A 25,344-nucleotide genomic window follows, 5' to 3' on the forward strand; every position below is an offset into this window, starting at 1 on the left:
AGGTGGGTTGATATAAGACAGCCTGAGGAACTACTTCACAGTTAGGGCGGCTGGGATCCGGAACCAACTTCCAAGGGAAGTGGTGCTGGCGCCTACCCTGGGGGTCTTTAAGAAGCGGCTCGATGCCTACCTGGCTGGGGTCACTTGAGCCCAGTTTTCCTCCTGCCCAGGCAGGGGGTCGGACTTGAAGATCCACAAGGTCCCTTCCGACCCTACTTCTATGATTCTATGATAACATGTAGAATTTGCCATTTTGGCCATTTTGAAAATAATTTTACTGTCATTCTTTCTGTTTTGTTCTGCACAAAAACGGAGTATATTGACAGTGCTCCATAAATAATAAGACTGAAAGCACAGACAGGCATATGAAACTATTGTGTTGATAGTAGATTTCCCTGCATATCTTTGTCACAACAAGATATACTCTAGAGTTGGGTTTAGAGGTCAGTTCTGCAACAGATATGAATATATAGACCAATCATAACCTCAAGATAAACATGGGAAATAGGCGCACTTTTGGCGTGATTGGCTATATAGGATATTTCACATTCCAGCATTCTCTGAACGTCATTATTTTGCAGCAGCATTTTTCAAAAGCAGGTGTCTGAAAATGTTTATAGACTCTTAAACTTATGCATGTAATCTGCACTGTGTATAAAGATTCTTCTGTTAAAATACAGTACAACAGTTGTGAAAAGTTAGCACAATTACCAAATACTGTTAAACTTGCAACATTTTTGAAAGATATCAACAAAAACAATCCTTCTCCAGAAAAAAAGAATAGCGACTTAAAAATAGTATTTATACTTTGATTTCGCTCTATCTTATGTCCTAATTTTTAGCTACCCCTCATGCACCAAGTAGAAGTTTTTATTAATAAAGCATAGTTACCTTATTTCTAGGCTGTTGATGTTATCCACTGGGTTACTATATTTTAATGACAACCTAAACAATAAGAAAATTATTTTTAAACATTGCAGTGGGGCAGCTTTAATTAAGACATTTTAACGTTTTAATCAAACTATGTTCTAAATCAGTAAATACAAAGGAATTTCACAGCAAAAGATACAATATTCTAGACAAACATGTCAAACATTTCAAACAGAAATGTTCTTTCTCCTTTCAGCAGATGCTTCAAAAGGAAAATCATACAGAGAATAAAATTATAGAAGACCTCACACAACTATGTTACTCACAGTTGCATTATTACCAGGTACAGTCGAGGCTCCACTTGTGGGAAATCTTTCAATGAAATTGGTATCTTACTAATGCTAATGGACGTTTCAGTGGTTGTAAGAGTTAGACAGATGCTAAGAGAAGCTGGGTATAGCACATGAAGAGCACAAAGGAAAATGAAGAAATCTTTTTCTAGTCAAAACTAATTTTAAACTGCATACTCATAAGCAAGCAAGGAAATAAATTAAAAGGAAAAAAGCTTTAAAAACCATGGTCGAAGGATTCCTGTAGTCTCACCTCTATGATTTTGCAACAAAAAAAATAAATATGGCATGTTTTATCCATGGCATTTTATAAACATATGATTAAATTACTATTAGTTTGTTGCCATTGCACCATTTCTAATTAGCATTTAGAATAGCATGCGTTTCATGGTATGAAACTCCGAGTTCCACTCACGTTGTGTTGGTGGCTGAACATGCTGATGAACTGGAGTCCACATTACGGGATACAAATGTTGAATTTGTCAGATCCACATGAACTGATTTGTTGGCTGTAAGGCTGAAATTACTGGCATACATAAGGATACATGTTTCTGTTCCATTGGTCACATTGAGTGGAGGGTACAGAATGGAGTCTGGTACTTCAATAGTCATCAATTGTCGTCTCGACTTCAAGGCCACGTCGGTTATTCTGGGAATCTCGGATAATAGCACAACAACAATCCATTTTCAAAGCATGAACTTTTCAATTGGTAATGGGGAGCTGAGTTGGAAACCTCAAAGCAAGTCATCAATAAGCTCAGATCAAGTCAGCAATCAAAAACAGTATTCGACATCTCCTGTTTGTTTAATGACCAGTAGGAAAAGAGTTTGGTTGAATCAGGTATCCACATCATAAAACCATTACCACAAGCATAAGTCTTAACAAAGCTAATTTAGTACTAGCCTTGGAATATTAGTGCCCACCAGTGGCATTACTTGGAAGAAGTATTTTTCTTTACAAAACAATTTTAGTGTAAAAGTTTCCTCTTTTCTCTCATCAAATAGGAACACACTCCAATAACTTAGTACCCAAACAGGAGAGAAATTCCTCCAGAGGCACTGAAATCAAGCCAATTTTCCCTTTATAAGCTCATTTCCATGTATTTCTATTTCAAACGTGTATTTCGTTATTCCTTTGTTTACTTGTCCTTTCTTTTGTCACGTGTATCCTGCTGTATCAAACATGCAGCTATGCAGTTAGAATCATTCTACCCAAGCTATACATTTCATAATAAACTATGAGACGAGATCCATGCCTGAACAATTGGTTATATTTACATTAAATTCTTTTAAATCAAATCAGATTATTCAGGAACAAATTCTTGGTCATCATATTCTAAATCATTACTTAGCATTTCAGGATTTTTTTCTTTGCTTAGTCTAAATGAACCATAGTAGCTATGGCTCCCCTCTCACATTTGGTGAGCTTATCAATTACAATTTAGATCACAATTATACAGCAAACGATCACAGTATCTGATTGAAAGCAATGTTTAATGAAAGCAATGCATTAGATTAGACTTCCACAGTTATTAGCTGAGCATGGAATGGAAGTAACCAGCATCTAAATTATTTCCTTTGATCTGTATTGGCAGACTCCTAATTCAGAAGGCACTGAATCAACTTCCAACTCTAAGTGTACTGGCACAGCTAGACAAAGAACTTACAGCCAAAGAACTTAGCAAGGCCATAGACTCTAGCAAATGGAAAAGTCCCAGGGGGGGATGGCATCCCAGCTAAGATTCTCAAGTGTAGGAAGGCTAGCCTGCTACCACATCTTCAATTCCTAGTGTGCTGCTGAAAGGAAGGGAAGTACCCCAGGACATGTGATATGCTAACATCATCACTCCCTACAAAAACAAGAGAGACAAGGGTGACTGCAACAACTATAGGGGCATCTCTCTCGGTGTCATGCCTTCAATACTGCTAGCAGAGCAGGTTTGTTCAGTCCTGGTAAAGACTGGATGCCCTCCAACGTTACTCAGTATGATACCCTTCTTCCATGAAAACATGCAGGCCACAGTTCAGTTTGATGGATCAACCTCTGCAGGTTTGAGATGAAGAGCAGAGTGAAGCAGGGTTGTGTTCTGGCACCCACACTCTTTAAGATCTTCTCTATGCTGCTTGTAACAGGGTCTCAGGCAGGAGCCCTGTTACTTAAGACAGAGTTGGGCAGGATTGACCCAACAATGAACTCTGTCAGGTGGCGGACATTACACACCTGGGAAAGGTTCGGGTGATTAGCCCACAAAAACTGGGGGATAAAAGACGGTGGCGGGGCATTGATTTTTGCCTTCGGGCACCAGAAGACAAAGGAGAAAATTATGGGGACTCCAGAAGGTGGAGGAGAGATCATACCTGTAATCTTGGAGGACACCGGAAGAGACAGACTTCAAGAGAGGTGGCAGGTCAGTCAGAAAAAGGAAAATACTTCTTTGCAAACCCCGCTACGTGGGTGTGTGCGGGAGCATTGCGGGACACTGGGAGACAGGGGCCTTAAGCCGAGGGGGAGAAAGGAAGCACCTCAGAGAAGACCCAGTGGCTCAGGCAACTGTGGGAGCACTGTGAAGTGGCAGGATACGGCAGACAAGGGCTCAGAGAGGGAGAGAGAGCTAGTACCCCTCAGGGGAGAGATGGGGACTGAGAGTAGCTTCCCTCAAGCTTCTTACCCTGGGAGGACAATTAATACCTGAGAGCAGAGAGACCGGCTGTGAAGAAACAGCAGGGAGCCGCTCTCAGCACAAACTGTCTGTCCGTAACAAAAAGAGAAAAGCGGATAGCACATATTGCTAATGAGGCAAATAGCAGTATAATTTAGGTACAAAGTTGCAAAGGTGTATCCTGCCAGGAGCATCCTTCTCAATAATGGGTTGTTCTCACAAATGAAAGAATTAATGAGACTGCTACAATTATATCGCATTTAGTTTGGAAATAAATTAACCCTGTGAGACTTTAACATCTGGGTGGCATTTATCTTTCTCAGACACTAAAGAACACTGATCCCCTTTTCTTTTCTTCACATCTAAGTCGTGGCGGGCGAGTACAGAGGGGAGACGAAGATAAAAGTACAGAACCCTCTCACACTGCGGCACTACACTTTTGATGGCTTGGAGGAAGGCATATGCTTTCATACAATATCAGATGGTAAACTCTACAATCTATCACATCTAAAGGTCAAGACAAAAAAGTGAGGCACATATTTATTAGGGAACTTCTTTTTGCTGATACTGCTACACTCACTGCCCATGAAGACGGCCAACTACAAATACTCATGAATCACCTCTTCTGTGCTTGCAAGATGTTTGCCTTGACCATCAGCATCAAGAAGACTGTGGTTCTAGGACAGGGTGTGCACCAGTCACCATCAATCAGCCTTGACAACACACTTCTTGAGGCAGTGAACAAGTTCTGCTACCTTGGATCCATGGTGAGTGACAACCTATCATTAGATGACAATCTAAATGTGTGCATTGGAAAGGCAGCTACCATTTTCAGTAAGCTCTCCAAATGAGTCTGGAACAATGCAAAATTTACAATCAAAACTAAGTTGCTTGTGTACAAAGCCTGTGTCCTCAGTGTCCTTATGTATAGCAGTGAGACATGGTCAACATGTGCATATCAAGAAAAGAAGCTGAACAGCTTCCACCTCTGCTGTTTATGGCACATCTTTGACATCAAGTGGCAAGACAGAATCACCAATACAGAGGTCATTGCCAAAGCCAACCATCACTACACTACTCAAACAATGGCATCTATGCTGGCTTGGCCATCTTTGCAGGATGGAAGATGGGCACATCCCGAAGGACATCCTGTATAGGTAAATTGCAAGGGGGAGAGAAGAGTAGTGTGTGGCAGAAATGCCACTGTCTGTGTCCCTCTCCAGAAATCTCTGTCTGCCAGCGTGAGAGGCTGGTGTTGAATTCCTCAGGGAGAGGGATCACAAAAGCCTGGTGCCTTGGGTGTGGATTCTCTGGTCACTAGGGAGGGGGAGGAAAAGCCCCGCTCACTGGCCCAGGTAGCCAGTGATGCTTTTTTTAATTGGTTGACTAGTGGCCAGCACTGGCAGCTTCGATTGGACCGGGCTGCTGAGGTCAGAAAGGTTATTTAAAGGCCTGGTCCAGGAAGAAGGGAAGCCATTAGCCATGCGGTCACCCAGGTGAATCTGAAACTGGCTCTCTCCTCATAACCGCATGCTCAAAGACTGATCTGCCTTCAGAGGAAAACTCCAACCACCTCTGAATGATGCGTGTGAGTAAGGTACTTGAGATCCGACTAGATATTTAGCTTACAGTAACTCAGATGCGAGATCAAAAGGGCTACCTCAGCCATACTGGTTTGCTCTGTGGGATTCCTCTGATATTTCTATGATACTGCTCTACCTTTCACCCTGTTTTTGCCCTACCCCCTGTAATCAATGAAGTGCTCCTTGTGACCGGTGTGGAGACTTATTGAGGGGTGGGTCTAAATTATGCCTAGGAGGCCCCTTAGGTCTGTGGACTAAGGGAAACTTTCCTAATAAGCCCCTGACTTGGGGAAGTGCCCCAAGTGCCTGTATTGGGTCTAGTACTCATTGGACAATCAGGCCTGTGTTTTCCAAGGTGCGCAGAGACAGAATTGAGTCCAGAGCCTTGGATGGTGGCAGCGGGAACCCCAGGCTAGAGGGTGTGCTCCAGGGAAGGGGGCGGCTGGTGAGGCACCCCAGGGAGGGAACTCATAGCCTGGAAGGTGGTCGGGCGCAGTGAGGTGGGCGGCTCAACACAGGAGCGCCCCCTACTGGCCCGCCACATAGTGCACCCAAAACTGCACTTCAAAGGTGTCCGTAAGCAGGATATGAAAGCTTTTGGATGTGACCCAAACCTTTGGGAGGCCTCAGCAGGAGACAGGACAAAGTGGTGCTCCCTTCTCAATCATGGAGTCCAACATCACAACAAGAAATGGTCACTTGAATTACAACAGAAACGTGAGTGAAGGAAACAGCCTGTCAGTACAGTAGCCCTAACGCCATGTACACCAACGCCCACTGTGGCAAGACCTGCAAATCTAACATTGGTCTCGACAGCCACAAGAGAAAACACACCACCAGTCAGTAGAATAGCTGAAATATTCAGTAGAATAGCTGCAATACCCACCATCACTCGCTGATGAATGGATGCCATAGCAATTCAGAATAATCAGTTTTTCTAAATATGAATGTAGCCTCCATGGCAAACATTTGAACCATTCTGCCCTTTTTCAAAATGAGCAACCCTCTGATCTAGATAGAATTGGGATTTTTACAGCGGTTTTTCTTAAATAGTGCTGTTAGTAGGGTGAAGTGGGATTTGGGACCAAGTTATTATATATATTAACACACTCCATGTGTTCTATGTGAGAGTGGGAATGCAGCAAAATGGAAGTTCCTTACAAAAACATAAAAGAGGAGGAGTCTAATTCTTTTCTCAAATATAATTTATACACACGTGCTTTAAGACTCATGGAATATCTAAGATTTAAAAAATGGGGGTTCAGGTGATGTGATTGGCACCACAGATGTGGTTCAGGCATCCCCATGACCTCCTACAAGCAGATTATGCTATATCAGCAGCTGCCAGGGACTTTTTTTTTGAGTCCCTGAAATAGGTATGATACCTCTTCCCCCCCGCCCCGCTCTGTGCACCACCTCCCCTGTAATGTTCAGCACCTTTCCTTCACTGCATTTCCCCCTCCACCACTTTCTCCAGCAGGACTACCCCTGAGCAGGGCAGGGGCAAGAAGGGAAGTCCCACACAACAATCCCACTGTCCCTTACCTAGCCAGGCATCCCATGTAGCTGCTCCCACAGCTGCAGTCCCTGCATTGGCAAGTGAAACCTGGAGAAGAGGGCTGCCAGGAGGAGTGGTAGCAGGGGTATGACATGCCACTGCACCCCTCTGGATCTGCCCCTGAACCAGTGATAATAAAAGGCATGGAAGCTTCAGAGTGCAACACAAGGGAAGAACTGGCTTACAGAGAATCTACAAGTTGTTGGAAAAATACAGGAATTCTCAGATAATAATATTCTATCTGGACTATTCCTTTCACTCTGCTTTCTGTGGGTGAGTTTGGTCTCACCTTGACTAGGTGCACCAGGCTGGCCCAAATCCCAGATGGGAAATGTAGCTCTGCTCATTCATTTCTACCACCAGTGCTAGGTACATGTTTCCAACCTTACCCCACCATACAGATATTAAAAGATGAGGGAAAGCTCTTGTCACCTCAGCCAAAGGAGGAAAGTTTTCTCTAGGATTTTAGTGGAAGAAGGGGTGTTGTGTTTCCTTTCCATCCTTTCCTATTCTTTTGCCTCACTACAAAGAAAGCATTGCAAAAGTTCTGCAGCTGATGCAATGTTGCTCAACTTTCTGTTAATTTTATCACAACACTCATTTTATTGGCACTTTTTATTCCTAAAAACCAGCTACTGAGATTGAGACACCAAGACTTTCAATTCTCAGAGAACGTACAATATAGTTATTGTTAACAACCACCACCACTTTTGTGGCTACAGAGAACACTCAATAGTGTAACTAGGAGTGGATAAATAGAGCCCCAGCCCCAGGTGCTGACTTAGTGGGGGTGCAAGATTGGTGGCTCATGCTGTGGTCAGCCTAGCTACCACCAGAGCCCTGGTTGCTGCCACTGCCCAAGGCACAAAAATGGCTTGTTACACCTCTGATAATACTTTGAAAGCATGTAATGACTGAACTCAAAGGGCTCAGAAACCAGAGGCAAAAATGAAAAATGCTGGTGTTACTGGAAATACATTGCTATTACTGCTTTATATCCTTTAGCAAGGGCTAGATTCTGGAACTCCTGTAGTCACTCTATCCATCAATAATGTTTTTGATAGGGTATCTAACCCAAGTGTATTGTGCTCAACACAACAGGATTCTGTACAATACTTTTACTATATTTATTACAAAAAATCCTTTACCATTTTTTCCAGGATTTCATGCAAAGCAGTCTACATTTCAAAAGGAGTGAAAGGTATGTTACCTGCTGGGTTTTGGCTGTAGCATATCCCAAGCCAGCCAGCATTAGCATGCCATGTTTTAAATCCTTTTTTTAAAAAGAAAATCCATTTTTGATCTTTATCAAACAAACAGTTTTAAAAGTGTGCTATCCTTTGCTTTTTTATCTCAGGAATTGCTATAGGCAGCACTAATGGAACAATTATACTTTTGAATGGCATCAAAACTGAAATCTATAGTCCACGAAGTGTCTGGTTTTATTTTACTAGTAGAAAACAAATAATCATCCAAAAGGCAGGAGTTATGATTGGATACTTCTCAAAAGACATTTTTTTCTTCTAGTGTTAAGTTCAGAGACTCAAATAAATAAAAACTAGAAAAGGACCTAGATACTTGCTGAGTAGCACCTAGCTCATTTCTTCATCAGAGCAAAATTGTTATCTAGAACATAGGGCTTTGTCCAGTCTGGTGCTAAATGAGTCCCACTGGGGCTTCCATGACTTCTATTAGGAAACCCTTCATCAGATATCCTGATATGACAGTTAGTTTTTCATGTCTTATATTCTGCATGTTATTCCTAATATTTCTGTCTGGATGAGCCTAAAGTCTTCATCTTCCTTTTAAACACTAGATTCTTGCAACCTTTACTGTTCAAAAGGTCCTCCCCACCAGCATTTTCATTGTCTGAACTCCATAGCTTTGTGAGTCTTTGTCCCTTCTCAGTGGGACAGGAGATCCTGAACCTCAAGCCCAGTTCCAGCTCCATGAGCAAGGAAGCACGTGTCCTCATTATCATGGTAAGAATTCAGGTTTTAACACCTACATTTCTAAAGAGGAGCTACCTGGCCTGGTAGAATGAAACTCCATACCTTTGAAGTAAACAAAACATCCTTTATCTAATAGGCTTCATGGGCCCTTTCATCTGCTGAGAGGTTGTTAGCCATATTAGTCTGATGTCAGGCAGACGGTCTGGCAGGGTGGCACCTTAGAAACTAACTGGTTGAGAGAGGCCTGAGCTTTTATAGGCAACAACCTATTCTGTCAGATGCTATGAAAGGACTGGAGTCTAACATAGAAGGTTGCTATATGTCACAACCCTGCCATACCATCTACCAATCTTTTTCATTTGAATTAATTCTCTGAATAGCAAAACAAAATAAACATGCTTCCTTCCCAACTACTATAAGAACCTGCTGTTACTGGAGCAAAACTCAGTTTCTGAGCAGCCCTGAGCTTCCAGAAAGTTTACATTCATAGATAGACTGAGATATAGGAAGTTTTAAAAACTCAGAATTTGAAAAAACAAGTTAATGTGTTTTTCAGTAAATGGCTTGATTTTGAAGGACCTTATCTTTAAAACATTACTCAGGTAAAATTTGTACTGGCATTAAGAGGAAAAGAAAATGCAAATATTGCCACTGTCATTGTGCAAACTAAAACAATCAGTCATTGCACTGAAAAGCTATTTGCTTCATCTAGCATCTTAATACATTTCATAGATTTCATAGACACTAGGGCTGGAAGGGACCCCAGAAGATCACTGAGTCCCGCCCCCTACCCCAGGGGCAGGAAGTCAGCAGGGATCATAGGATCCCAGCAAGATAAACATCCAAATGTCTCTTGAAGGCGTTCAAAGTAGGTGCTTGAACCACCTCCGGCGGCAGTCTATTCCAAACCTTGGGGGCTCGGACAGTAAAGTTCTTCCTTATGTCCAGCCTGAAATGGTCATGGAGGAGTTTGTGACCATTTGACTTTGTCATCCCTTGGGGCACTCTGGTGAACAAATGTTCCCCCAGGTCTTGGTGAGCACCACTGATAAACTTGTAGGTGGCCACCAGATCACCCCTGAGCCTGTGCTTTTGCATGCTGAAGAGTCCCACGGCTCTCATCATAAGGTCTGTTTTCCTGACCTCTGATCAAGTTACACGGCTCTCCTCTGCACTCCCTCAAGCTTCTCCACATCCTTTTTAAATTGTAAAGCCCAAAACTGGATGCAGTACTCCAGCTGTGGCCTCACCAAGGCCGAGTACAACGGGAGAATGATGTCCTGGGATTTGCTTCAGAAGCATCTGTGGATGCAAGCTAGCATTTTGCTTGCTTTACTAGCTGCAGCATCACACTGAAGGCTCACATTCATCTTGTGGTCAATCATGACCCCCAAGTCCCTTTTATCCATAGTGCTAACCAGCGTAGCACTGCTGAGCCTATAAGCACACTGCAGGTTTTTCCTCCCAAGGTGGAGAACCTTGCATTTTTCGGTGTTAAACACCATCAGGTTCTATTCCGCCCATTTCCTGAACCTGTCAAGGTCTGCCTGGATCACCCTCTTGTCCTCAGGTGTGGATGCTTTACTCCAGAGTCTGGTGTCATCAGTGAACTTGGCCAGTCCACTTCTGACACCAATGTCTACATCATTGATGAAGATGTTAAATAGTATGGGCCCTAGGACAGAGCCTTGAGGGACCCCACTGGTCACAGCGCACCATGACGATTGACTTCCATCAACCACCATCCTCTGGGTCCGACCGCAGAGCCAATTCCCCAGCCAGCAGATCGTGGTGAGGCTAAAGCCGCAGTTAGCCAGTTTTGCCAAGAGGTGATCATGGGATACCAGATCGAAGGTTTTTTTAAAGTCAAGATACATGACATCAATCTCTTCCCCCTTGTCCAGGTGATAGGTCACCTGGTCATAAAAGGAAATGAGATTGGTCAAGTAAGACCTACCTGCAACAAACCTGTGCTGGCCATTCCTCAGGATGTTGCCATCAGCCAGTCTGTTAAGGATGGCCTCTTTGATAATCTTTTTCAAGACCTTCCCCAGGATAGAGGTCAGGCTGATGGGCCTGTAGTTTGCCGAATCCACTTTCCTCCCTTTCTTGAAGATAGGCAACACATTGGCCTTCTTCCAATCTTCGGGCATTTCACCAGAGCACCAGGAGTTCTCAAAGATCCATGCCAGGGGCTGGGCTATGATGCTTGTCAGCTCCTTGAGTATCCTTGGGTGTAAACTGTCAAGGCCAGCTGACTTGAAGGTATAATAGAGAACTAGTTCTGAATTAGACAGCCAAAGGGAACACAGTAAAATCAGACACCTATAGTTGCTCTAAATATAGCTTAAATTATGAAAATTTTTGGCAAAAGGAGTTCACTGACACCTGTCACTTCAGTAAGTCTTAGAAGAGTTTGTCTCAAAGAATGAACAAACTTATTTTTCAGCAGCTTGTGTAGATCTGTGATCCCAGACACACATTGTAGGGCAGTAGATTTGAATGCATTCATGAGTAACAGGAGAGAGAATTGAGGCACCAGCAGGGCCAGTCCAAGGGCAACTGGTGCCCTAAGCGAACTGTGTACCGCAGCGCCCCGACCACTTCCAATATATCTTTTACGATAATGTTGCCAACGGTATGCTCTTGTCATAAGTCTGCTGGAGAGCTAAAAAGGTAGGAGTCATGAGCACAGCCCAATGGAGCCATGAGGTGCACTTAAAGCCATGTCTAATCCCTTGATGTAGCTGTGTGGAGATAACCAGGAGTTCTAGATATGAGGGTGGTCGATTCTAGTGATCTTTCCTCTGAGATCTTTTCAGAGGTCTTTCTCCCCTTACCGAACCAAAGGTCTTAGACCAAGGTAGAGCCGTAGCCAACCAGGGCTGTTATATAGAATGGTGTTCCTGTTACTTTGTTCTGCATATAATTTTGGCTCCCCCCAAATTTTGGCGCCCTAGACGACTGCCTAGTTCACCTAATGGTTGGACAGGCCTTGGGCACCAGACATATTTACTAGGCCTGTGCAAAGTAGCTAGTATTCACTTCGGATTTGGATTTGGCCGATTCGAGGGACAGTGATTTGATTTAGTGATTTGAATCACTGTCCTGAATCGATTTGGCTGAATCTGATTCGGAGATTCGGCTGCGGTCAAATCAGCCAAATCTCCAAATTACACAGGCCCCATCCCCAACCTGTGCTCAGTGGCTGCCCCGCCTGGTCCAACTCCCAACGCTTTGAGAAAAAAAAAGCCCCACTCACTGGCTGCTGCCAGATGGGGGCAATCCCTGCTGCCCCCCACTGCCACACGCCACATGGGGGGGCTCCGCCACATGTCCCCTGACCCCCACCCCCACAACTCCTAGCCCTTTAAAAATAAAAACAACAAACCTTGGACTCATGGGCTCCTACTAGGTGGGGGGCGATCACTGCTGCCCCCTACTGCCCTACGTTGCATAGGGGGCTCTTCCATGAGCCCCCAGAAGCCCTGAGGGGCAGAGTTATTTTTGTTTTTAAAGGGCTGGGAGCTGGGGCAGGTGGGGCAGCTATGAGGGGGGCTGGGAGAGTGGGCAGAGGTCAGGGGTCTCATGGCAGAGCCGCCCCAAGCAGTTTGGGGCGGTGGGGATCACCCCCCCCCCACCTGGCAGCACCTGGTGAGTAAGGGCTTTGTTTTAAACAACCAGGAGCTGGGGCCCCCATGGTCTCCTTCCCCCTCCTTCAGTCTCCCCTCTCCTGCCCCCTACTTACCAGCATGGAATCCGGGTCCAGCTCCCTGCTGCAGCCACCAGGGACTATCCAAATTGCCGAACCTTTCTGAATCTTTCCCAAACCGATTCAGAGAGCTTCTAATCAATTCAGACCTTTTAATTGGTCCTGAGTCAATTCAGATTTGGAGATTCGGCTACTGAATTGGGCTGAATCTCCTCAGAATCGAATCAGCACCCGAAGCTTCGCACAGCCCTAATGTTTACAAGTGCACACCAGGAAACTTTTGCAAAATAGAATGTAGTTCAACTGGTGTCAGGCAATTTAGTTCCTCAGAAAGAAGAAATTAAAACTTTCAGAAAATTAACCACTTTGTCACTTTTTTGCCCTTCATTAGAAGGACTCTTACCTAACACTGCTAGGTGGGTTGTATGTATTTTATTTTGAAGGAATAAGTGCAAATGTACTGAATCTATATTTCTTTGCCTTCTTATCCCTCAAGATGGAGTTCTTCAACTTCTCCTCATTGTGACTTCCTTTTCTTTTAATTCTCTAACCCTCATTCTTCCTGGCTTGAGACAAGTTATTCTAGTCAGAGGCACAATAGGGCAACTTGATGCATGGGGTAGCAGTTCCTCTTGGCTGCTGGCAGCAGCTGCTACTATTTTTCTGCTGCCCCCAACAACCTCCCAAGTTGGCACCAAAGGCTGCTGCGCCAGTCCCCCCCACCCCTGCAAAATTATGCTGCTGATTTGAGGTAAAATGTTGGCCTTTATAAGCATGTGCTAGACATGAAGGGGTTAGAGAAACAGGCAAACAAGGAGATATGGTTAGGTTCCCTGCTGAAGCTACCAAACTTTCACTTTCTCCATGACATACTTTAATCAAGAAACAAAATGGCTAAGACAACTTTCCTTAGAACTTAGCCTGTACTCTCATGTTCCCTGAGATTTTTCACATTCCTGAAAACAGACTTTAGTATTTCTGTTCCTAAATTTCCTCAGCTCTGAAATGAGTATAACACTTTTTAACTCACAGGGATGAGTGCACTCATGTTTGCAAAGTACCTTTAGATCTTCAGATGAAATATAAAATAAAAATGCAAAGTGTGGTAATAGTTATTTTAACATGACTGTGTCGCAGCCTGTGTGAAATTACTTTGGAGCAAAAGCCCAGTTCTCTGTGGATAAGCACAGAAAATGCCTGACTGCCAATGTCTGTAGAAGCAAGCCCTTTTGAAGAACTAGGACCCACAAGAGATATCTTGACAATGTCTTTCAAGGAAAGGAAGAACTCCTCTCCATTTTATGTTGCAAATTAGTGTAGCTTCTTGTTATTTCCCCTCCAAACAGTTTTCAGTTTTGCTAGTTGGGCCATATATGCAAAGGAACTGAAGACCTAAATCTCAACTGTTCATACTATATGGTCTTTTATACCAAAGTTTTGCAACTGACTAACAGGCCCCCCTCAAAAATCTTGCTTTCAGAAGCTTCAAATAGAAAAGGATGTATTTGGATGGAGTGAGGGAATTTTTACACTTCAAATTTGGGATGAACTCAGCAGATGAAATTCCTCCAATCAAGTGGACGGTATTTTGATTTTCTGAATTTTTAAAAGTCCTTTACACCCCTTTTTAAAATCTGATTTTCTAACTTAATAAAAATCAAAAGGCAACTAAACTTGCTAGCTCCTAGAAGGGTTTGGATGGGCTACAGAAATTATTGCGTCCAGAATCTGGGGTTGTAGAATTAATTGTTGAAGGTGGGAGGGTCCCAGGTTTGCCAACTTAAGAAATATTTTATATTGACAATTAGCAAATTTTTGCTGACAGCTAAACTTTTTTACTGATATATTTTCAGTGATATATGTTTTACATAATGCTAATGTAACTCTTCTACCATGTCCTGCCTTGCTGACGGACCCCAGTTAGAAGGGCTGGGTTCAAACTTTAGCCATAGTAAAAGGTAAAAATGTGTGACTGTCAGTAAAAAGTTTGCAGTAATCTCTGTCTCTCCTTGACAACCTTGCTTAACTGCAACAATGTTTTTATGCTGTGTACCTCTGCCCTCACCAAAGGCCCCTTACTCACTCCCACAGACTGATATCCCCAATTGTACCCTGCACCATCCTGCCACCCCAACTCACCCCCAGTTTACTTCCATTGGCCCCATTCCCCTCAACCTTCTCTGGGGCATGGACTACCTGTGACCCATCAATATTACAGGCAGCATGCGATAAAGCAGGAGCACATAGATGAGAATGCTCCCTACAAGGTGCTCCACTTCACTCAGACACCAGGTGCTCTGTCTGTCAAAGCTTCAATCAAGTTGTGGCTGCTTACAGTTATTACTGACAGCTAAACTTTTTTTTTTACTGACTTCACTGACAGCCATTTTACTGACAGTCTGTAAATTTACTGAGAATTGGCACCTCTAGAGGGTCGATTGTATTACATGCCATAAATCTTCAAAATCTGCCATTGGTTTATCACAGGAATGTTATGAGCAAGGGGATGATGATTGTCATTATCACTGTCGAGATAAACAAAAAATAATTGTTTTTAGCCTGTTCTTCCTCAGCCAATTCTCATGATTTTGGGGGAAGTTTGACACACGGTTTTTGAACTTTGGGTGGTGACAATATTGTAAAACTAATGCTTTTAGAGAAGGGACTTTGACACCTCTGAAAGCAACACACCAGTCACTTCAGTCTCTGTCTTTGCAGTAGTGATGAATTGTAGGGCAAAGGCCAAGAACGTTAGTAAACAGGATCTCTTTTACAAAAGAGCTTAGTTAGGACATGTTTCTTCACAGAACATTAAATAGAAAAGGTCTTGTCTTCTGTTTTGTTTTCTTGTACTTGGTAACCTAGATGATTTTACTGAAAGCCTAGTATCATTATGTAAGTTAGAGTATATCCAGAGCAAAACATCAATAAAGTCCACAACAGCATGCCTAGATAAAGCTAATCTTATAACTAGTATCTCAGCCCTTTGGAAGGAGACTTTAAGAATCTCTACTTGGTAATTTCCCTCCACCCATTTTTGCAACACGATGAACAGAAAACCACTGAAGTCCAATTAACTCTTATGGTGAACACAATTCCACTCATTCATTTTCTGTCTTCTCAAAACTATTATCCCACCTCCATTTTCAGATCTAGCTTGTCAATCAAAATGAGGCAACTCATTTTAGCAAGCTTTCTGAAACAGTTACTGCCACTGTCTGTCTCTGTCATAAAAACCACTATGGAAACCTGATTCATATTATATGATATGGTTAGGAAATACATACTGGTCAGTCAGACCTCTATACCTAGAAAGATCATGAAGCATGTCATCAAAGAATCTGTTTCTAAGCATCTAAAGGATGCCACATTTATCAGGAAGAGCCAACATGGATTCATTGAGGTAAGTAATGCTTGACCAACTGATTTCCTTTTACAAGGTAATGGATTTTTTGGATGCAGGAGAGCAGTGGATGTGATATACCTTAGCTTTAGCAAGGTTTTCAACTCTGTCTTTCATGACATCCTTATTAGTAAGATGAGGAAACAGCTAGACAAACATACTGTCAAGTGGAGAGCTAGTTAGCTGCAATAGTGAGCTAAAGAGTAGTTGTTAATGGCTCAATGTCACAATGGCAAGGAAGTATCAATTGAGAGGTCCCCCATGGTCTGTCCTGTGTCTGGTACCATTCAATGTTTTCATTCATGATTTGGAAGATGGGACTGAATGCATGCTCAACAAATCTGCAGGTAACACAACCCAGGGGTAAAGTTACAGGCACCCTGGATGGTGAGAACAGATATCATAATAACCTTAATAAACTGGAGAAATGATCCATCAACAATGGCTTGTTGATTACAGTTTTCAAATACACGAACAGTAGTCATAAAAAGGATGATGACAGATTATCCTCTTCGGTTGCAGGGGACAGGACAGGAAGTAATGGTCTTAAGCTGCAGCAAAGAATATTTATGTTGGATATTAAGAATTTTCTCAGTATAAGGGTGGTTAAGCATTGGACTGGATTACCTAGAGAGGTTGAGAATCCCTTTCCTTGGATGTTTTTAAGAGCAGGTTAGATACTTTTATGGAATAGAGTATAATGCTAATAACACCAAAGTCGCAGGTTTGGTCCCCGGTTGTACTAGATGATTTATTGAGGTCCTTTCTAGCCCTACTAAACTATGAAACTATGAATGGTTTAGACAGACATGACCCTGCCTTGACCAAGAGAATGGATTACATGACCTCTTGAGATCTGTTCCAACTCTACTTTTCTATGATACTATTAAACTAAATTTCTGTCAGCACTTCCATGGGTGTCACAATTTTACTGTACCAATTGCCTCATCTCTCTTATAAGAGGTCGGCAGCATGCCACTTAGAGCCAAGTTGTCTCTCTGCTGGAACAGTTGTGTTCTGTCCTTAGGAAAACCTCCTGCCACACCTTGATGTTAGAAAGAGAGGTGTTAAAACACTTTTGGGAGACAAAAGAATCAGGTGTAGGCTCAAGAGATCGGCTTATCTACACAGGGCTCCACCATCCCCATCCCCTGCCCTAACTACACCAGATGTTCCGGGCATATTGTTACTCGCCTATGATACTGAGGGTCTGGTCTTAGTCTTATGGACTCCTTTGCTGGGGAGTCATCCTCTAAGTTGGCTGGCTTGCCCCATTCTTCCCTGCACAGGTCCCAAGGCAGCCACTTCTTAGTTCTAATCCCGCCTTTAACCTTCAGGGTCGGGATGGATTTACCTCTCCTTGGGGTGTAATCTCGTCCATGTCTCTTTTCTCCTCTAGGATCCCAAAGAGGTTACCTTCACTCCTCAAAACTGGACGCACTGATGAAGCAGTCTCCTCTATCTCTTCACTGGCTCTCACCAGGTAAGTTGGGGACCAGGGTTTTCCTCCAAACCCCAGGGTTGGCTCCTTCTCTCATCAGCTCTCGCTGCCTTCTCTCTTTTCTCCTTGTTCCCCTCTTCTCCGGTCTGACCACATATGCTCCCTTGGTATCCCCTTAAGTTTCCCCTCCCAGCTGGCTGGGCCTGCCATGGCAGCATGCGATTCACTGCCTTTCCAACCCAGCTATCACTGCCTTTCCGACCCAGCTATCTTTTCAGCATGGCTTTTTTCTTTGGCCACATCATTCTCCCTGTCTCAGGTTCAAATTGAGGCACCTGGGTTTGCCACAGCAGCCTTTGAACTGCCACGGTCCCAGCTGGTTCCCTTAATTAGTCAGAGCACAACTGTCTTTCCCACCCCAGCTCACCACAGTTTCCTCAGTGTCTCCTGGTAAGTTTCTTTTCTTTGTTTTAATACTTGTGTTCCCATGGCAAGGTGCTTCAGCCACCCTGTCGCACCTCTCATCTAGACAGCCTGTGCAGCCCTTCTACTCCAGATAACTCCAAGTTTCACTCCATACTTGCACATCCCAAAAGCTAAGTACAGACAATCAAAAAACCCAAGGCTGAATCTATTCAGTCTTTGCAGGTTAGTCTAAGCTGCACAGATTAAACTGAGAAGCAAGTGAACAGACATTAACTTTTGATTCAGAAAATGCAGCCGCATGCCTGCAGTGGTTCAGGCCAGAAGCTGTAGGGTGTTAGAGCACACCTCCCAGGCACTGCCAAAGGGAAGGGAGGAGAGAAGCCCTTTAAGGCTTTCCCTCCTTCCCTGCTCAAGCAGAGGGGCCTTGGCCAGGCCCCAGCCCAGGGCCAGCACACTGGAGGATGGGGGTTTAAATCCCCTCCCTGGCCCACATGGGACCCCAGCCCAGGTCTGCCTGGGCAGGGGGTCAGTGTCTGCCAGGTTTCTATCCCCTGCCCCCCCTCCCCGCTTCCTACTCAAAGTGGGGGGTGGGGACCAACCCCTGCCAGGCTGAGAAAGGGGTGGATGAGGAAAAAGGTAGTGGCATTGAATTAATAAAAGCTTGAATAAGAATAGTCCTTTCTTTGAAGCAAGCATGTATTGAACATAGCAATTTTCAACCTCAAGCACACAACAAAGAACAACCGAAAATCTTTGCCTAAGCTAAGATACAGCCCAGTAAAACACAAGGAGAGCACACACGGCTTAATTCAACTTAAAATGGAATATAATAAACCAAAAAGACAACAGAAAGCCTTGCATACGTCTTACATGATCCTCAGGGCAGAGTGTCTCCTTATAGCCAGGTATTCAGAAAGTCCTTCTTAGGAAATCAGCAGATAGTCTTAGGTCTTAGAATGGAGACCCCACAAGCTGCATCTCTACTTGGGTTTTTACAGGTGCACTTATACCCCCTTCTCTGCCTTGGGTGCCTTGGCATTACTATGCTTGTCACCTATAGCACCTTTGGCAGGACACTTATGCATTCAGTGTCTTTTGTCTCTTCTTAGGTATTCCTGTCTCCCATCTTTTACAGGTTTTGCTTTATAATGTAAATATAGTTCCCTGCTTTCTTTGATAACACCAGCCCAAGCAGTCTGGGACCCTCTTCTGTTCCCTTAGCTCCATCTCCAGCATACATGTGATGACTGTGCCAGGTCTTTCCAACACCTCCCACCTCTCGGTCTGGTCCTGCAGGGCTTGGCCCTGTGCTCACAGGTGGCAGGGGAGCAGTCCCTCCAGCCCCAGTTCCCCAGCCTCTTCCTGCTCCCCCATGGCCTGGGGGAGCTGAGGGGAATTACGTCTCCTTCCCCTCCCCTTATCAACTGCTTGCCTTAGTCTCTGCCAGAGGGGGAAAAGGGGTGGAGTCTGCTGGTCTCCTGCCAGCCCCCTGCCAAGCAGACCCTGGCTGGGGTCCTGTGCTGGTGGAAGAGGGGTTTTAACCCCCCCTCCCTCCCCTCCACCTGAGCCTGCCTGCCCCCCTCTGCTCCAGTGGGGAAAAGTCTGGCAGGGGCTGCCTCACCCCCCAGCAGACCCAGCTGCAGTTCCCAGCTGGGTTTCCCACCCCCGCCCCCTTGTCAGCCAGCCCTCTCTGCTCCACCTAGGGAGCAGAGGGGCTGGGCCAACCCTGCTCTCTGGAGCAGACAGCACAACCCAGCCCACAGCTGCAAAGAATCCAGGGAAGCTGGGGGACTGTGATTTAACTTGAACTAGGAAGGGGTCTAGGACAGAAGTTTCATAAACTGATTTGACCTAAATCAGTTAAGTCTAATACTACATTCAACCAGATTTATCTTATACCAGTTTCAGCAGTTTTGGCTAGGGACGATAGTTACACATAAACAAGTTTAAATGATCAGAAACTGGTTTAAACCTGTAACAGAACAGAAGCTCAGTGAACATAAACCCATTCCAAAATGGCTGAAAGTGGTTTAAGATAAACCTGACTGAATGTAGTATTAGACTTAACTGATTTGGGTCAAATCAGTTCATGAAACTTCTGTCCCAAACTTCTTATTGGTTCAAATGAAATCACAGTCCCCAGCATGCTTTCCAGCCCTGGGCTGGGCTGGCTGGGCTGTGCTGTGCTGTCTGCTCCAGAGAGCAGGGCTGGCCCTGCCCCTCTGCTCCCTAGTTGGAGCAGTGAGGGCTGGGTGACAAGGGGGGGGGGGCGGGGAGAACTGCCCCACCTAGGCAAACCCCAGCTACGGTCTGGGGCCATGGAAGGGGGATAAACACCCCTTCCCCATTCAAATTTACTGCTGGCTGTGACTGGGGACTACAAATCTGAGAGACACCTGGAAGCAGAAAGAGGAAGTGATGAGCAACCCTGCAGTTTTGTTGCTGTAATTCTGAACTGCAAATCCCAGAGACTTCAGGGGCAGCACAAAGAGGTAGTGAAAACACAGCCAGAGAGCCATGTTCTAGCACCCCCTGGCTCCTGGCCTGAGCCCCTGCAGGCATGTGGCTGCATTTCCTGAATTAAAGGTCAATGTCTGTTCACTTCTGTTTCAATTTAATCTGTGCAGTTTAAACTAACCTGCAAAGACTGAATCGATTCAGGCTTGGGTTTTTTTGAATGTCTGTACTTAGCCTTTGAAATTGGTTTATGTGCACTGAACTTTTGTTCTGTTAAAGGTTTAAACTAGTTTCTGATCACTTAAATTGGTTTATGTATAACTTCTGTCCCTAGCCAAAGTAACCAGTCTTCCCCCAGACTGGTTTGCAGCCTGACAAAGGTTTGAAGGAGATGATATAAGAGGAGGGACATAAGAGGAGCAGAGACTGGAAAAGAGATGGCTTCTCAGCAGTGAGGTGATGACTGTGTCTGAATCCATCGACAATTAAGTTCTGTATGTTATTGCATTTCATGACATCACCATTGCCTTGCTGAAAGCGTATGAAGCAGATATCAGTGTGTCAAACACCGGAGGTCTAACTTCACACACCATGGTTCTATCATAGTTTAAGTAAAATTTGTATATAGTGCTGCTATTTAGAAGTTAGGGCTAATAACATATGTATTACTGAAGCCACTCACTCATTCAGGCCAAAATAAGAACTCCATATCTACATATGGTTATAAAGCAAGTTGCAACTTGAGTGGAACAGAGTGGATTCAGATTGTAAACTCTTTGGGAATCAGGATGACATTTTTCTGTCTCTTTTATGCTGCTCAGAGCACTATTGCTATGTCAGCTACCAACAAAGACAAAACGGGCCACGTAGCATCAAATCTGATACCAGGCAATAGTCTCTGCAGTCTTATAAATTTGGCTTCTGTGATAAATTTCCTATTAACAAATTAAATAAACGGCTTGGACATTTTTACAGATCCTACCAATAAAAAAGGACAAATTTCTTGCCTGGGAAAATAAGGTCTCTCTCTCTCTCTCAAAATACATTTATCTATAACACGCAGAGTTCTGCCTCTGCAGAGATACTATCACCACAGGACATTAGTAACACAAGTCTAATAGGCTTAAATAATTTTCTAATGTGAAAGCTTTTTAAACTGTAGCATTATAATCTCAGTTTAACTGTAGCCCACATATTAACCAGATACTTCCCTGCTGCAGTGTCAAGGTGTTGGCAGTGCGGTCACCACCCCTGCTTTTGTTTATAGCATGTAATAGGGAATTTTTTCTTGTAACTGCAGGTGAGAATTTAAAGTGGCAATTTTGGGGATTCTTTCAGTTAAACACCCATGAACAGAGGAGACTGAACTTGATGGCCCAGGAAGCCCCGTCCAATCCTGTGTTCTTATAAAAGTTAAATAGGCAGATGCAACAAGTGAGCTTATTGAAATGTGGTACAATGGGACTTCAAATATGTCAGTATCTCTGTACAGATATAATTTCCACTGTTTTGAAAAGGCATAGGAATTGTTGCTGGGACTGCCATCAGCTGATATGATGGAGCTGTTATGTCTTCATGCTAAAGTGCTTGGCCCCTAGATGGAGGGTTGGCAACGTTTTCCAGCAACAGGCTGGAATGATCCAGCTCATGTCTGAGGCAGGTTGGAATTAGGACCCAACCCCTCCTGCTTGTCTGTGCCCACATAGCTGTGGCACAGTGTGGCAAAGTCCCCCTCTACCAAAGCCTCTGTCTGGTGTGGCATGACACGAGCAGAACTCCCCCTCTGCTGAAGCCTCTGCCACTCAATTGTGACATGGAATAGGGAGAGGCCCCCATTGCTAAATTCCTCTGAAGCCATGGCTCTATGGGATGGATCCACCCTGTAGGGTATAGATTTCCACCCCCTGACCGAAATGGTTTTGCTACTCTTAAATCTCAAGAGGATCATTCAGAAACAGTGGTGTAAAAGGGCAGTGACCAGGACTCTGGCTGCTGAACAGGGGTTGTGGGGAGAGAAAGGGGGAAATAGCAGCAGCTGTAGTGCCAGCCCAGCCACTGCTGCCACCAGCAGTGCAGCCCCTGATGCTATTCCACATGCTTATGCCACCCAGGAGGCTCAAGCATCCACAACTTGATACAGAAGTAACATCAGTAACACTGTTAAGTATAGCCATTATTAATTATTACAAACCAGCGAAGCACAGGTCTCTGAGAAAGCATGAGCCCGCACTTTAATATATACAAACATTTCCACAACTGTACATCAAAATTGTTTTGCACCCTGGCCTAATTCCCAACCTTCCCATAGAAATTTTGTGAACTGAGGCTTGTATGCACCTCCAGGTTACTAGATGTTACAGAAAAGTCATATAGCAGAAGTTATATAGCAGTAACTTTTATATAGAACACTGAAATACGCCAGCATTGTTGCTCTACTTAGGGAGTTTGACAATATCACACGAAAGATGTGATAAAGTAATAAAATGAAGAATGAACTTTTTGCAAGAAATATCTTACAATTGCCAGAGGCTTCTGTATTGTAAAAATTTAATTTATTTTCAGCCTAAGATGGTTACATATGGTTGATCCTTCTACGTAGTTGTGAAAGTTGGATATTGAAAGACAAGGAGAGATGAATTGGAGTATTTGAATTTTACTGTTATAGAGGAATGTTGAAAATCAACTAGATACCCGGAAATACAAATGAAAAGGAGTTGAGGAAGATGAATTTAAAAAGAGTTCTGCTACTTTAAATTCTAAACAAAAGAAAGAAAACCTTTCTATGGACATATCGACCAACAATCACCAAAAAGTCAATCCTATTACCTGTACTCTCAAGCAAATAAAAGAAAAGAGGAAGAAAGGAAGCCATCCATGTCAGTCACTGAAAACCGAGCGATGCCAAATGAGAGGGGACCTTTTCAAGCTGTGCCATGGTCATAAGATAGAAGTTATAGATTGACAAATTCCAAATCGAATACCATCTAAAGAAGAATCCATCATTTCAGGGGTGCTGTACTCTACCTAAATCCACATAAAGGATCATCATTCTGTATTAAATTCTATTCTAATTTAGAGATATTGATCTAGCTCTCAAGCTGGTCAGAATATATTCAACAAAATGTTTTCCCATCAGAAGGCACCGGTTGAAGGCACATCAAAATGGTCTGTGGGTGTATGTACATTGATGAAATTTCAATCTTTATCAAATGAAAAATAAAGTAAAAATAAAAATCTAATTGAAACTACTTCTGTTTTTTTTTAGCCACAACTTGTTTGATTAGCTTCTCTATTACCATTAATACATAATAATATATAATATGTTCCTGCCAGAGTTAGGAATAGAACCAAGGAGTCTTCAACATCTGCATTGTACTGATGTCTAGTAAATAGTTGTTAATACGTATGTAGCAGTGTATATGCAGTATTCCTCTCTACTGTGTTGTCAAAATAGTGACTTTAGAACTTTCTTCTGTACTTCAAATAGTAGAGGTGCATGCTAGGGATCAAAAGGTCTGGGGTTCAAACCCTGCTGCCAACACACAGGTGAACGTCTTTGTAGTTTTATATGAATTTTTAAAATTTAATTCAGACAGCGAGAAACCTTGTTTTAAAAGTGATTTCATAATTAAACCTAATCTGTCAATTACACTGCCAGATGCAACAACATACAGGTATAGATTGCTTGTATCTTGTTGCTTCATTGGTATATTGGAGGGTTGTATGTTCTACTGATGGATAGTAGACAAAGAACAGGCCAGCCCTATCTATCCTGTGAAACCTGCAGCCGCAGGGAGCCCTGCAACCAAGGGGCCTCCTGTGCCCAGCCACTCGCCCCCTCACTGGATTCACGTTCGGCCCCTTGTCACCTCCTGCCGACACCGGCTTCACATCCGGCCACTTGCCACCCACCCTACACCACTGCTGCCAGCTTCTTCAGCTGCTCCCCCCCCCCCCCGCCCCCCGCTGCTGCTGGCTTCTCCGCATGAGGGGCCCCCAAAACTATTTCTTGCAGTAGGCCTCAAAAAATTGTGGGCCGACCCTGGACAGAGCTTAGTAAAATAAATTAATAGAGGTAGAAATGGTCATGAACTGTTAGAGGAAGAATGTTAAGAACCTACTCAATTTTGAATTTCATAGATTTCAAAGACATTAGGGCTGGAAGGGACCTCGGAAGATCATCGAGTCCAGCCCCCTGCCCGAAGGGCAGGAAGTCAGCTGGGGTCATAGGATCCCAGCAAGATAAGCATCCAATTTTCTCTTGAAGGTGTTCAATGTAGGTGCTTGGACCACCTCCGATGGCAGGCTATTCCAGACCTTGTGGGCTCGGACAGTAAAGAAATTCTTCCTTATGTCCAGCCTGAAATGGTCTTGCAGTAGTTTATGACCATTCGAACTCATCATCCCTTGAGGCGCTCTGGTGAACAAACGTTCCCCCAGATACTGGTGGTCACCCCTGATAAACTTATAGGTAGCCATCAGATCACCCCTGAGCCTGTGCTTTTCCAGGCTAAAGAGCCCCATAGGTCTCAGCCTCTTGTCGTAAGGCCTGTTTTCCTGACCTCTGATCATGCACATGGGTCTTCTCTGGACTCTTTCAAGCTTCTCCACATCCTTTTTGAATTGTGGAGCCCAAAACTGGATGCAGTACTCCAGCTGCGGCCTCACCAAGGCTGAATACAACAGGAGAATGATGCCCTGGGATTTGCTTGAGAAGCATCTATGGATGCAAGCCAGCATTTTGCTTGCTTTACTAGCTGCAGCATCACATTGAAGGCTCACGTTCATCTTGTGGTCAATCATGACCCCCAAGTCCTTCTTGTCCGTAGTGCTAGCCAGCGTAGCACTGCCAAGCCTATAAACATGCTGTAGGCTTTTCCTCCCAAGGTGGAGAACCTTGCATTTTTCAGTGTTAAACACCATCAGGTTCTC

General features: G+C 43.9%; 1 protein-coding gene across 1 annotated transcript in view; it reads right to left on the reverse strand.

Moving 5' to 3' along the window:
• Positions 1 to 25,344, reverse strand: part of LOC102382232 (V-type proton ATPase subunit S1-like) — a 98,318-nt gene that overhangs the window by 26,687 nt on the left and 46,287 nt on the right. Inside the window, exons 7-8 of the mRNA XM_025205166.1 lie at positions 1,636 to 1,877; positions 892 to 945 (exon numbers count right to left, since the gene is read on the reverse strand). Of these exons, the coding sequence (XP_025060951.1) occupies positions 892 to 945; positions 1,636 to 1,877 (296 nt within the window). The remainder of the gene's footprint in view (positions 1 to 891; positions 946 to 1,635; positions 1,878 to 25,344) is intronic.

The sequence above is a fragment of the Alligator sinensis genome, unplaced genomic scaffold (assembly GCF_000455745.1).
Source record: "Alligator sinensis unplaced genomic scaffold, ASM45574v1 scaffold574_1, whole genome shotgun sequence".
NCBI classification, from domain to species: Eukaryota; Metazoa; Chordata; order Crocodylia; family Alligatoridae; genus Alligator; species Alligator sinensis.